Source organism: Mercenaria mercenaria, chromosome 3, assembly GCF_021730395.1.
Source record: "Mercenaria mercenaria strain notata chromosome 3, MADL_Memer_1, whole genome shotgun sequence".
Lineage (NCBI taxonomy): Eukaryota > Metazoa > Mollusca > Bivalvia > Venerida > Veneridae > Mercenaria > Mercenaria mercenaria.
The window spans coordinates 10335606-10350880 of record NC_069363.1 but is presented as its reverse complement, the minus strand read 5'-3'; the positions used below and the strand labels follow the sequence as shown (position 1 = coordinate 10350880).

General features: G+C 35.2%; 1 protein-coding gene across 4 annotated transcripts in view; it reads right to left on the bottom strand.

Moving 5' to 3' along the window:
• LOC128555487 (dedicator of cytokinesis protein 7-like) overlaps window positions 1-15275 on the bottom strand; it is an 88330-nt gene that overhangs the window by 32636 nt on the left and 40419 nt on the right. For all 4 annotated transcript variants that reach the window (XM_053537843.1, XM_053537845.1, XM_053537844.1 and 1 more), the window contains 4 exons: window positions 14471-14790; window positions 11807-11949; window positions 10100-10257; window positions 9159-9335 (listed from right to left, as the gene is read on the bottom strand). In XM_053537843.1, the coding sequence (XP_053393818.1) occupies window positions 9159-9335; window positions 10100-10257; window positions 11807-11949; window positions 14471-14790 (798 nt within the window). The remainder of the gene's footprint in view (window positions 1-9158; window positions 9336-10099; window positions 10258-11806; window positions 11950-14470; window positions 14791-15275) is intronic.

Here is a 15275-nt window from a genome sequence, read left to right as displayed (position 1 = left end):
AGTTGTGCATGACACATCCAGAACTCCAGATAAGCTGTGTATTTGCGTATTTATGCAATTAAAATTGCAGAAAACCCAACTGAATTCATACAGTGTGCGTACTGAAACGCAAGTAAAATTCTTAATACCCAATTCGTAAAAAATAGCTTGCGTATCGCATTTTCTTTATAACTAGAACGGGTACGGGACTTTAACGCTAGATTTGACTGACTAGTTATACGTGACCGCTGAACACGTTGCAATTTATCGGAAAAATCACAGGACCATTCTTTCAGCTGATCGGTGTTATTTGGACGCTTTGTAAACAATTTTACGCCGATAAAATGTAAAGAGGTTGCAGGAAAAAACATTGTTGCAGCACAAACAAACAAATTAGTGGGATATTTTGCTGTTCAACAATCACAGTTATCTGTTTGTGACGATGTAGTGTCACCAATACTGGATGACATCTTTTGGAAGAATGCATATTGCAGTGACCACATCGTTTGGGATATTGTGGATGAACTGATCTCTGACTACATTAAAAGTGAAAAAGAAAACAACAGTATGAAACATTCATTACAATTTTAAATACATTTTTGTATTAAACATTGAAGGGCGCCATTAAAATACTTAGTCAGTCCTGTTTAATGATATATACCATGTATACTGTAAGCAAAAAATACTCAATTGTTAGTGCAAGATTGGTAAAATACCCAATTGGTTTTAGCAAATACCCAATTACTTCTGAAAAGGCTGGGTAATGATATTATTTTTACCCAATTCAAATTTCCAATACCCAATTCAGACAAAAAGCGATGGGTAAATACCCAATTGCACCAAAAGCTTATCTGGAGCTCTGCACATCGTCTTATTATGAGGTACAATTGTGCCGAGTGATATTAAAATCCCTTCATGGATGGGAGAGTTATGGACCGGACAGGAAAAAAGCCCTGTTGACCTTTGACCTCCAATTGTGACCTTGACCTTTAAGCTAGGGGTCCGGGTTTTGCACATGACACGTCGTCTCATCATGGGGAACATTTGTGCCAAGTAATAATAAAATCCCTTCATGGATAAAAGAGATATGGACCGGACACGAAATTGCGGACGGACTGAATGACGGAATGACAGAATGACGGAAAAGCGCATTCCTATAGTCTCCGAAACTGGTTTTCAACCAGTAGGGGACTAATAAAATCATAAGTGAAACCACTATCGTGCAGACAAGAAATTGTTGATGCGGACGACGGGTGATCACAAAAGCTCACCTTGTCACTATGTGACAGGTAAGCTAAAAAGAAATGACATCAAGATGATCCAACAATGCGGACACTCCTGTGCATCTGATGAACTCTAAATGACTTTGATAGAAAAAATACTTATACCTTTTTGTAGATTTTAATTTTAACTAATAACAATAGTAGAATCGTTTCAGAGGGCTTTGGCACTAACCAGTTTTTAAGGATTCTGCTGATGTATAACACTAACAAGAGCTCGTGGAACACGAAATGCCCCCCTTGATGCATTCATTAATTGCACAAGGAACAGAAATTATTTGGTCACTCTACACAAAAGTTCTATTGTTCTGGGTCAATGTGACCTTCACCTTTGGCTTATTGACCTCAAAATCAATAGGGGTCATCTGCTGGTCATGATTAACCTCCCTATCAATTTTCATCATCCTAGGCCCAAGCATTCTCAAGCTATTGTCTGGAAATAGTTTAACTGTTCTGGGTCACTGTGACCTTGACCTCTGGTCTCAAAATCAATAAGGGTCATCTGCTGGTCTTGACCAACCTCCCTATCAATTTTCATCATCCTAGGCCCAAGTGTTCTTGAGTTATCGTCTGGAAACCGAATAACTGTTTTGGGTCACTGTGACCTTGACCTTTGACCTACTGACCTCAAAATCAATAGGGGTCATTTGCTGATCATGATCAACATCCCTTTCAACTTCCGTGATCCTAGGCCAAAGCATTCTCAAGTTATCCTCAAGAAACGGTTTAACTGTTCCAGGTCACTGTGACCTTGACCTTTGAACTACAGAACTCAAAATCTATAGGGGTCATCTGCTGGTCATGATAAACCTCCCTATCATCTTTCGTGATCCTAGGCCCAAGAGTTCTTGAGTTATCATCCGGAAATCATTTAACTGTTCCGGGTCACTGTGACCTTGACCTTTTATCTACTGACCTCAAAATCTATAGGGGTCATCTGCTGTTCATGATAAGCCTCCCTATCAACTTTCGTGATCCTAGGCCCAAGCGTTCATGAGTTATCATCTGGAAATCATTTAACTGTTCTGGGTCACTGTGACCTTGACCTTTTACCTACTGACCTCAAAATCAATAGAGGTCATCAGCTGCTCATAACTAACGTCCCTATCAACTTTCATGATCCTAGGCCAAAGCATTCTTGAGTTATCATCCGGAAACCATTTTAACTGTTCCGGGTCACTGTGACCTTGACCTTTGACCTACTGATCTCAAAATCAATAGGGGTCATCTGATGGTCATGACTAACCTCCCTTTCAACTTTCATGATCTTAGGCCCATTAGTGTTCTTGAGTTATCATCCGGAAAACATTTATCTGTTCCGGGTCACTGTGACCTTGACCTTTGATCTACTGATCTCAAAATCAAGTGGGGTCATCTGCTGGTTATGACCAACCTCCCTATCAACTTTCATGATCTTACATACGGCAGACCGACCGAACGACCTACCGATCGACATCTGCAAAAGAATATACCCATCCTTCTTCAAAGTAGGGCATAAAAACACCATGTTTTCCAAAAAATCCCAAAGCCAATAGGGAAGTTTCACTGACCACTAGTGGCAGACTCTAATCCTTTCCAATCAAAAATAAAACAAGTCAAATTTCAAGTTCAAAATGACCTTGACCTGTGACCGTTAACAGATTGAAAGTAACAGACCCTAACACTTTTACAGTTTCGACAAAGTAAAAGTGACCTTGACCTTTGAACAACTAACCAGAAGAAATTCTCACACAGCCAAAATTCAGTTAAATGTGAAGTTAAATAGTTATCCATAAAACATACTCCAGTAAACAATCATGCTATCATGGTTCAAAAATAACATCCAGGATAAAATTCAAGACTTAGTTCTTTTCAATTTTTTAAAAACTTTTTCAAGGAAAACTACGTCCTTGGATTATTAGTCCTAACAATGTGTTATGTGTTATATTTGAAATTGTGTTCTGTATTAACTGATAAATTGCTGTCTATTTATGATTGCTACTAGGACTGGGACAATTACTCGGTTAATCGGATCCGATTCGATTACTAGGTGAAACCAGTTTCAATTTTGCAAAACCGCTATTCGCTCTCAAACAATAAACATCACGAATCGTACTTTATCTTTATATATTTCTTTGACCAGCATATAAACCTGCAGTATATTTCCACTAAAACACATCAACTTGAACTTAATCAATAGTCTCGGATCTGCTTGTCATGATAAATCTAAAATGAAATAGATCTACACCAAAATATGACTTATTAATTATCACACTGCTTCCAAACAATAAAGTCCTCAAGTTCCTAATGAAGTCAGCTGCTGAAAGTACCTTTATACAGTCGTCAGGATAGGAAACAGCATTTCAAATATGGCAGCCGATTAACCGGTTCGATTCGATTTCATACAAATGATTAACCGGTTTCAAAATTTTGAAATCGTCCCAGCCCTAATGGTGCACACAGGCTCAACTAGAGATGCGTTTGAGAAAGCGAATGTCTCCCACAACTGCTCCTATGAAAAATGTCTAGTTTCTCTAGATGGTTTAAACGAGTGGATCCATTAGATTGTCTGGACGAGTGGATCCAATCAGTAATTCAAGGACCATAATTCAAAAGTGCCAGGGCAGATTTGGCTAGTTATCGAACTTGACTGAGGTCTTATGGTCAAACACATTTTGTTCAAGTTTGGTGAAGATCGGATGAGAAATGTTCGACTTAAGAGAGTGGACAAGAGTAAAAAGGCCAATTTTTCGGTAATTCAAGGGCCGAAACTCCAAAATGCTTGGCCCAATTTGGCTAGTTATTGAACTTGGCCGAGGTCTCATGGTCAAACACATTTTGTTAAAGTTTGGTGAAGATCGGATGAGAAATGTTCGACTTAGAGTGCGGACAAGAGTTAAAAGGCTGATTTTTCAGTAATTCAAGGGCCGTAACTCCAAAATGCCTGGCCCAATTTGGCTAGTTATCGAACTTTGCCAAGGGCTTATGGTCAAACACATTTTGTTTAAGTTTGGTGAAAATCAGATGAGAAATGTTCGACTTAAGAGTGCGGACAAGCTTTGTAACAGACACACAGACAGACAGACACACAGACTGGAGTAAATCAATATGTCTCCCACACCACTGTGTGGTGGGAGACATAATAAATGACCAAATATAACTATTTTCTTTCCTTATCCATATTTTTTTTATTTTATTCAAGTTATTTAGAACTCAAAACCAACCAATATCAGAGTTTGATCACCAGTATAAATGCAATAAATCAATCAATCAATCAATCAATCAGAAGCTTAAGCACTGGGCTTAGTTTTATAACCTGAAACTTTAACACAGGATCTAAGGTTGCACATTCACTCTGAGCTTGAAGCGTTCAATACTTGATCTGAGGTTAAACTGCACTCCTATATTTCAAATTTGAGCTCAGTCAGGCTTCACTACAAAAGTTGTCAAAAAACATGCAAAGCAGCTCACATGATGGATTAATGTAATGTATGACAGTGATTGTTTTAATATAAATGTATGACATGTAAGTGAAATATAATTTTAGATATAAAACTAAGTGTTCCAAAAACTAAACTTTTTAGTAATTTGAAAAAACAAACTACTGGTATTAAATATTAAACCTACATTAAAACAACAAACCAAATTGTTATTCATCAAAAATTTAAGCAAGCATCAAAAATGTTGGTGAAGCAAAAACAAAATTAAAGTTGTAACTGAAACAGATTTTAAACAAGAGGACCATGATGGTCCTGAATCGCTCACCTGTCCCCACATGACCCAGTTTTGAACTGAGTATGACGTTGTTTTTTCTATTATTTGACATAGTGACCTAGTTTTTGAGCTCATGTAACCCAGTTTTGAACTTGACCTAGATATCATCAAGAAAAAAATTCTGACCAATTTTCATGAAGATCCATTGCAAAATATGGCTTCTAGAGAGGTCACAAGGTTTTTCTATTATTTGACCTAATGACCTAGTTTTTGAAGGCATGTGACCCAGTTTTGAACTTGACCTAGACATCATCAAGGTGAACATTCTCACCAATTTTCATGAAGATCTCATGAAAAATATGGCCTCTAGAGAGGTCACAAGTTTTTTCTATTTTTAGATCTACTGACCTAGTTTTTGACCGCATGTGACCCAGTTTCAATCTTGACCTAGATATCATCAAGGTGAACACTCTGACCAATTTTCATGAAGATCCATTGAAAAGTATGGCCTCTAGAGAGATCACAAGGTTTTTCTATTTTTAGACCTACTGACCTAGTTTTTGACCGCAGTGGACCCGCTTTTGAACATGACCTAGATATCATCAAGATAAACATTCAGACCAACTTTCATACAGATCCCATGAAAAATATGGCCTCAAGAGAGGTCACAAGTTTTTTTATTATTTGACCTACTGACCTAGTTTTTGAAGGCACTTGACTCAGTTTCGAAACTGACCTAGATATCATCAAGGTGAACATTCTGACCAATTTTCATGAAGATCCATTGAAAAGTATGGCCTCTAGAGAGGTCACAAGGTTTTTCTATTTTCAGACCTACTGACCTAGTTTTGGACTGCACGTAACCCAGTTTCGAACTTGACCTAGATATCATCAAGATGAATATTCTGACCAATTTTCATAAAGATCCCATGAAAAATGTGACCTCTAGAGTGGTCACAAGCAAAAGTTTACGGACGGACGGACGCACAGACGGACGGCGGACGCCACGCGATCACAAAAGCTGACCTTGTGACTTTGTGACATGTGAGCTAACAAAAATCAGTCAATATTCTTTAGGTTAATATATGAAACGGCAGGGATATGATTTCTGAATGATATTATATATATAATATATATATGTATCTGTTTGATAAATAGTGCTACCAAATATAAATATATATATGACTATTTGGTTTTCTACATTATAGGATGAATACATTTGGTAATTTTTGGATACTTCGGAAAAAAAAAATCTGTGAACAGATTTTTCTGTATTTCCTAATTATGACTTTTACAATACATTCACTGAAGAAGTTAGCACCTGACTGCATTTCATAGGGTTTGGCTTGTTCCTGGATTCTAAACTTATCAACCAATCAAATAGAGAAACTATACTTCAGGCTTCCATGACTCAGTACACATCCAAATACAGAAAACTATATTTCTAAGGGAGAAGAGAGTGGGGTGGGGGGTCCCAAGTAGATTCAAGTATTCATCAAACAATAAATATACAAAGTTTCTAAACGTATTGCTTCATATCCTTAGCTGGTTTTTATCCATCAATTAAAATACAACCTTCTCATCTCATCCAGGATTCAATTTATCAACAATGAAAGAAAACCATAACTGAAGCTCAAAGAGGATCCAGTGTTTACCAAAAAATATCTAGAAGGTATTTTTGTCACAAAAATATGTCTTCCCCCCTATGTATTCTAATGATAGAAGAGGGGCATGTTTGTTGGTATGCAGGGCAAAAGTCAATTGGTGGCCATTTGGTGCAGTGAAGCAGAACCTGTCGGAGATATGCACAACTAGGCTTGGTACTGATCACTCATGTGAAGATTGGGAAGAGGGCTAAGGCAAAAACAATATGTCTAGCAGTTTGACCTGTGAAAGCCAGACAAGATTTTTCTATTTTTAGCTCTGGTGGCCATTTTGTGCAGTGAAGCAGAATGTGCCAGCAATATGCACAACTAGGCTTGGTACTGATCACTCCTGTGAAGTTTCATCAAAATCCGGCCAGCAGTTTGACCTGTGAAAGCCGGACAAGCTTAATGCAGACAGACAGCGAAAGCAAAAACAGTATGTCTCTCCCATAATAAGCAAGTTTTCGTTTTACTCAGGTATATCTATCAATTAAAGAAAGCAAATTTACCATCAAGAAAATTTTCGTTAGCAAATAAAAATAAACCTATTTCAAAGGGGAGGGGTTTGCAGCTTGGTTCCAGCTTCCATTAAACAATAAATAAACTAAACTTTGAAAGGTGTTGCTGCCAGTCTTGATCCAGTTTTCATCCATTCTTTAAAGAAAGCAAAGTTCTGAGGGTGTGCATCTCATTTTGATCCAGTTTTTATCAACCAATTAAAGAAAGTAACATTTCAGTGGGTGTGGCTTTAAGCCTACTTCAAGTTTTTATAAATCAAAGGAAAAATAAGCCCAGGGCAAGTACATGTATTAATCAACCAATCAAATAAAAAAGGCGAACTCCAATCTATTGTTAATATAAGATATAGACCAGGAATGCTCAACCGCAACATAAAATGTTAAATTTCCAAAAAACTAAACAAAAAAGAAACTATAAAAATGCAAGCAAATTGAAAATGACAATAGACAGTTCTTGTCTAACATAATTATGATGTGTTAAAATATTTAGATATAAAAAGTAGTGCTATATCCTAAGTTGTGCACAAAATTTCATTCTCTAACATTAGAGTCAAAAGTATTTCTTGTATTTTCTTTTTATCTTATCTGAAACAATCATTTTGCTTGCAGTTTAGTATTTTCTATAAATAGAAATTTTAACTATTGTTAAATTTGCTACAACAAACCTGCTTCCTTAAAGAAGTGCTTATAATAATTTTTTCCTGGGTATATATTTCTTACTTTGCTACCCCTTTTTGGAAATCACTTTCAGGTATAAACAATTTTATATTATACTGAATAAAGTTTTTTTTGTGTAAATGAATGATGTTGGAACAAAGCGCTATACTGTATCAATAGCAGGCAGGTTTAATAATATACCTGGAAAATGTCTGTTCTACTTTCATCCTCATAAAAATAATCTTTTGATTAAAAAAATCCCAAAATAATCTGCTATATGATTTGATAATCCCTGTGTTTTCCATGTATATTTACACTAGCTAAAACTATCTATTGTTCCTTTCACATATGTTATAACAATATTCTTCAGACTAACAGTTATATAAAATCCAAACAATTCTACATCATGACACTACTGATCATGTTAAGTTTCTAAAAAGTTTTTTTCCCCACTATTTCAAAAATAAATGTTTTGAAAACATGTGTGCTTTAAAGCTATTAGAAAGAGTTTTGAAAATTGAAAAACAAATTCATTCATGTACTTTAGTAAAAGTTAAAAAAGAATTCTGAGAAACTGTTATACCCATCATGTGAATGAAACATCGACTACTTAGCAGAGAAATCTGTAAGTAACAGTACATTCAAACTTTGACAACTCACTAACATAAATATTATGGAGGCTCATAGGGAAGACTAAGCATGCCCAACTGTGTTGCCTCTTGAAATAAAGACATTATCATTATTATTATTTTAACAACAAATGACAATTTTCTAAACATACTAACTATTACAAGCAATGTGTTAAAGGGGAAATAACTTCTCAAATGTATCTGCAAACTCTTCAAAAAATACCAGTGTCAAAGTTTGAAAATAACTGGGTATCTGTTATGAGACATGAACAAGCCAAAGCTAAAATTATGCTCAAATAATAAAAGAACTAAATCAGCTGAAAGCCAAAATTAAAAGCTAAAAAATCTTATCCAAGCGTTTAAATTAACTAAACTAACAAAGTTAAAATGTAACTGGCAGAACTATAATTTCTCATGATAACATTGTGTAACATGCTTTTATTGTAATATGAAAAATATAAAATATTTCTATTAGTGAATGCAATCCGCATGCATATCAAGACATAATGCAGTTAGACACGATGCAGTTAAGTAGAGTAACTCATTTTAATTTCCCTAACACTGCATGTACATATTTCTTGCAATATATTTATTTCACCACATAATTTAGCATTTTTTAAAATTTAGCAAGAAACAGGAAGAGTTATTAAACTAGACTCTTAATCTTCAATATACCCTGTCTTATGACTGAACTAGACTTATGACTGAGAATATACAGGAGAATAAAACATAGCACTGATTTTGTGGTATAAATACCCTGTATTCAAAGTTTGAGATGGCGTAATAGATGATTTCCAGGATACAGTTCAGTCTGTTGATTGGCATGTCCGTCCACCACTGCCGTAGAACAGATTTGTCAACGTTCTTCAACACCCATATGAAACATATCAGCAAATTCCTGGAATCTTCCGCATTCAACTGGCACTTCCTTATCTGAATACAGTAAAACACTGCAAATGAACTGAATGTCTATAAATTAAGTATCAATACAAAAAAGTCTGAGAAACATTTTCCAAAATAATATGGTCTCCTTTGAAAATGTTAAATGAGCCGTGCCATGGGAAAACCAACATAGTGGGTGTGCATCCGCGCAGTCTGGTCTGGATCCATCCTGTTCGCTAACAGTTTCTCCAATTCCAATAGGCTTTAAAAGCGAACAGCATGGAGCCTGACCAGACTGCGCGGATGCGCAGGCTGGTCTGGATCCATGCTGGTCGCACACCCACTATGTTGGTTTTCCCATGACACGGCTCAAATCATTTAATTTTGTGTCTGTGGGGATATGAATTCCTGGATTTAATCTCTGGAAGATGAATGAATTGGAATTTTATTAATTTATTTGGTTATAATTTCATGCACTGACAAAACAATGAATTCAACATAGTCTGCCAAAAATACTACTAAGGTCACATTATAATGTGTCCAGCTTGAAGTAAATTCTTTTTGTTCATGTTTTAACAGACAGTCAAATTTACATGCCCTTTACATTTTAAAAGATTAAAACTTCAAACCATGTAAACATTGTGGTGTGGAGTATTAAAGTGATTTTAAGCTACCAACCTTAACCAATTCACCCCCATAGTGTAATAAACAGAAAGAATATGTTTATTTTACAGATATAAGAAGGAAGCACTTTCATAAATTTTTACATGCAAATAAAGCTGATAAATATAATACTTTAAGGTTGACAGACTTACTTTAGCACTGATGTCGCCATGGCTCTGCGGCTGGTCACTAAATCTTCCAAACAAGTTCTGTCCCGCTATAGCTAATGCCACACGCTGGTTGATAGTATCCATTTCTTCATCTGTTCTGTATCGACCCTCAGTGTTGGGGTCATATAGCTGGGGCAAGGCTAAAATGTCATAAGAAAACTGGTACAACATGACTCTATTTCCTTCTAATAAGATATTAAAAATTGTAGACTGGGTATTTTTCATCTCAGTTTTACTTTGTGATATGGCTGTCCTGGACTTTTTGCCAGAACCAACCTGTTCTCGGTGAGCAGCTGACAACATCCTCACAGGAACTGGAAGCAGTAGATATGGTCAACTGTTTTACCTCCGACAAGATTATAGCATTTTCACCGGTTTAAGGGTGATCATATAGCAACCCCCTATATTTCTGTGAAGGGTCAGTAGATTTTCATATCTGGTTGAGCTAAAAATAAGTTATTGATAAAATAATGACTCCCCTCATTTATTGTACTGGCCCCAACATATTTGAGTGGAGGATCACTAAAAAACAATAATCAATTATGGACATAAAATCTTCAGTCAATCATCACAGAGGATGTATGCCTTGTTCAGGATTTGAAACTACAACCTCCAAATTTTAAGTTATGTGCTCTACCTATTGCAGTAACCAACAGGACTTGAAATAACAGATGGACAGATATATAGCAGATATTTCTTTGTCTTGAGTGAATATGGTGTGTGTATATATATATATATATATATATATATATATATATATATATATATATATATATATATATATATATATATATATATATATATACACACACATACACACCAGTATCTCATCTCAAAGTGAGACAAATTTTATGCTTTAATAAATGTGAAGATTGTTTCACTTCTAGGCAAGATCTATCAATATTCTCTCTATATGAAGCTTATTTTTGTTGAAACATACAACCAGCAGCATGTTGCAACAAATTTAATCTTAATCCAAGAAACAGATCTGCATAAATGAAAACAAGAGGGTCATTGACCCTAAAGCGCTCACCTGTGTACAAGGCTTAAAGTGTGTTTGTATAAGTACAGAGTTAGGTTTCTTTTATGTTAGCCTATATTATATACATGTCACACCCTTAGAACTTAGGGCAGTTATTTGAAAAATTAAGGTAAACATCTGATATCACAAGCCAAATAATCAAGGCTCTAGTTATTATTGATTCAGAGATTTTCAAAGTTTCTTGTGTAAAGTTCCATCAAAATCCATTCAGTGGTTTTGAGAGATGTTGTTTAAAGAAATTGTTGATGAAAAGTGACCATACATTCTGGTGGCCATGTTTTTTGATGAACCAGAAAAATCTGAACACTATTTAAACGTCACATAAGGACAACTTGTGTAAAATTATTTTAAAATTGGGCTAATAGTTTTATACAAGAAGATTTTCTAAGTTTCTAAGAAATACATAAAAGGGAAAAGTGACCACGCCCCCTGGCAGCCATGTTCTTTGACTAATCAAAATAATCTGAACAGTCTTGGTAGATGGTCACACAAGGACCATTTGTGTAAAATTATTTTAAAATCGAGCCAGCAGTTTCACACAAGAAATTGTTTAAAGTTTCAACTATATACCTATATGGAAAAGTGACCACTCCCTTCCGATTCTGCAGAGATGTAAAAACTTGTGACATAGGCTATCTGTAACTAACCTTTTATGGTAATTCCAACAAGTGGCAAGTAGAGTGCAGCCAGCCTCGCTTTCATCTCAAGGTCAGTGTACCTAACATCAAGGTCATGGTTCTGTAGCAAATTGCCAACAACATTGATCGCCTTGTGGTGTAAGGTTGGGTTACTGTGAAGGAAATAACAATTTATAAATGTTTGTTAATATTCAAAAAGATTTCTTACATTTATTTCCATAGTCACTAGTAAGATTTATTTAACCTTTAGCCAGCTAAATTTCTAAAATGGACTGGTCCATCATTCAATTTCCGATATACCATTTATTATTTCAAGGGGTGTTCACTGAAACTTTACTGACTGAACAGCGAACAGTGCAGACCATGATCATCCCGCACATTGGTGTAGGCTGATCTTGGTCTGCACTGGTCGCAAAGGCAGAATTATTTGCTGCCAGCAGGCTAAAGGTTAAAAGAGCTAAAACGAGGCTTTAAGTGGATGGAAGAACATTTGTACTATTATATGATTTTTCAGTCACATTCTAAAAGCTATTTCAACGAAAAATTTGGACAAAAAACACTTCAATGAATTCTGTGAGAAGCCTAACATCCCATTTAAGGTAGTTCTGCACGTTTGGATCAAAATTTTTTCTACAGTGTAGAATTTGATTAAACTCTGAATTTTCAAAACTTCAGAATATACCTAGAAAATTCAGCAAATAAAAAAGATAGGGTCGTGTGCTTGATTTTTTTACTAAACTGATTTGAAAAATATGGACCTCATGCAATATTCCATAATGGGAGCTTATGGGAAAATCATAACTTTCATAACATTTTCGCAAATAGAAATTTTTGTACAATGTAGATTTTGATGAAACTTCTCACAGTTGTGAATAAAGACATGGCCTATAACTTGATGAAATAAAATGTATAGGTTCATGTTCTTATTTTTAAGATACTTGACCATGATTGAAGTGAACCGGACATTTTTACGCTAATTTTAAGACATTATTTTGAATTATTTAACGTGTATATGTTTTAATACCATATTTTGACTTTAGAAATATAGCAACAGTGCCATTGTAATAAATTTACTCACAGGTTGCGATTAATTCATAAAATGATTTTCATTTCTGTACGCCGAATCCAGGTTTTATTTCTATTTCCGGATAAATGACATTACGCCAATCACTTCCGGTTTATCAAACGTGCAGAACTACCTTAACTACAGCATGCACTCTGTGGCTGAAACCATTCAAAGTTATACCTTAGGTATAGGGTTATTTCTAGAGCTCAAAAAGGGCAGGGTGCTGTCTAAAAGGGGCAGGGTGCTGCCAAAAAGGGACAGAGTGCTGTTTTAAACTGGAAAGTTACCGCAGCAGTAGTTACATTTCTAGATGTTTATAGTTATGTATTCATTACATTTATGATTATTATGCACATATTTTTAAATCACAGAATAAAGTGGTAAAAGATATGTTCCCAAAACCAGTAACAGAGTTTACAAAGGGTTTTACATTACTTTATATTTTTTGTCAAACCATTCACTGAAGCCTTTTTCTTAAAAAATGTCACCAAGGATGTTAACTTATTCATATGAATATGATATAGTGGAGGGCTTTTATATGTTTCATGTATATAATAAGCTTGAAGCCAAAATCATGTTACAACATAATAAAAAGGTCAGTTTCAGATCACATTGTAAACAAATATGTATCAAAATTCATGTCATATTAATTTGGTCTTTCATCAATATTTCATTAACAGAAAAGTGCTATAAAAGTTTGTAAAAAAAAATTGTATCCAAAATGCACTAACCGGATACTGGTACACTTTCGGAATGTCTCATTTGAAAGTGGTTTTTGCTCAGTTTACTTGACTCACTAAGGTAAACCAGAGATAATTTCTCAAATTATGATGATACTTATCATAAAAAATAACACTGATAGTCAGCTTTTTTGAAGGAATTATGGAACATTTACATACGACATTGGGTGTAATTAGAAACGTGAAAGGATATTCTAAACTTATTGGATTTTCTAGTTGAAATGAAGGTAGGATCAGACAGCAAAGATATATGCTTATTATACTAAACAATGGTCTAATTTAAAGCTTGCATGAAAAAATTTTACAGGGCACTTTTTCACGTACTCAGTAATCAGCTGGTCGCTTACGGATAATTTATTAACTGGCGCTTTTTTTGACAGTACACATTACCAATACTCTATTAATTAATCATAACACCTCATTGATTCTCGTTACCTGTGTGCACTCGCCGTGACGTAATTTGCTGATCAAAAAATCAACGATACATGTCCACAAGATAGAGGGCGGGATTTAGCAGAAGATCAAAGGCAAGAGGGCATATTATAAGGGCAGCATGGCGGCAGTTAAAAAGGGCAGGGCGGGGCGCCCCACTGCGTAGCTCTAGAAATAACACTAAGGTATTAACTAAACTTTTTCTTGTTTTTGACAAACTGGATATTGAAAAAAAAATAGCATGATTACACTAATATCTCAGTGTCTTTTCTTTTCATAATTATTTATTTATGTCCTTTAAACTTCAGTATCAATTAAAAACAAAAAAATATCTGATAAACTTCCCCCTTTCAAAAGAAAACTGTTCATGAGGGAATATAGGCAAAAATTAGAAATCCTGTCCAACACCCATCTAGAAAAAAATCCATGACTTACTTTGTGTCCAATGCTAGTGAGAGATCCTTCAATACCAGTCCTACAAGATAATGCTGAGACTGAAACTCTGGTGTTAAATCATAGAAAACTCCCTTGTTGGTTATGGTACTAGTTGATGTGTACGATGACTGGGAATCCTGGGATGTGATACTCGCAATACTTGGTGTCGGACTGCTGCTGTTGGTGGATGGTGTCAGAGGGGTTCCAAATGGCAGGTTTATCGTGAAGTAGTGTTCGTGGGCACAGATGATACGCAGGAAGTCCAAGTGAAGAAGGCGTAAACTTGTGGCGTCTGTCAGTGACTTAATCTTCAGGTTCACCTGTAATATGATCATTGAGGTATATACAAGAAACAAAGTGTAAATACATTTTATATTTAACCTTTCTGAAAAAAAATACATGAAACAGACATATACTATTCCTAAATAAATTTTTGTCAACAAATTAAGTAATATAAAGAAATACCATTTTTAAGCAATGGCAGTATCATGGAACCTATATTATGTCATAACTATTACCAAATAATCTAGAACAAATGCTTGTCACATGACATAAACCAATTTCTTCTGTTACTTTCTGGAGCCTCATTTCTAAAGTTAATTCCTGCAACAAGCTGGAAGGCAGAGTCTTCCTGAAATGTAGCCCTTTCAGAAGTTTATACCGTAACAAGAATGGTCAGTGGTTTAAAACATTTTCTTTTAAAACAGATTCTCTTGCCACTATTATATAAATAATCTTTTACTTGTAATGTTGTTTGAACTTCCAACCATCTTCAACCACAAAAGCTAAAGATTTGGATAATACA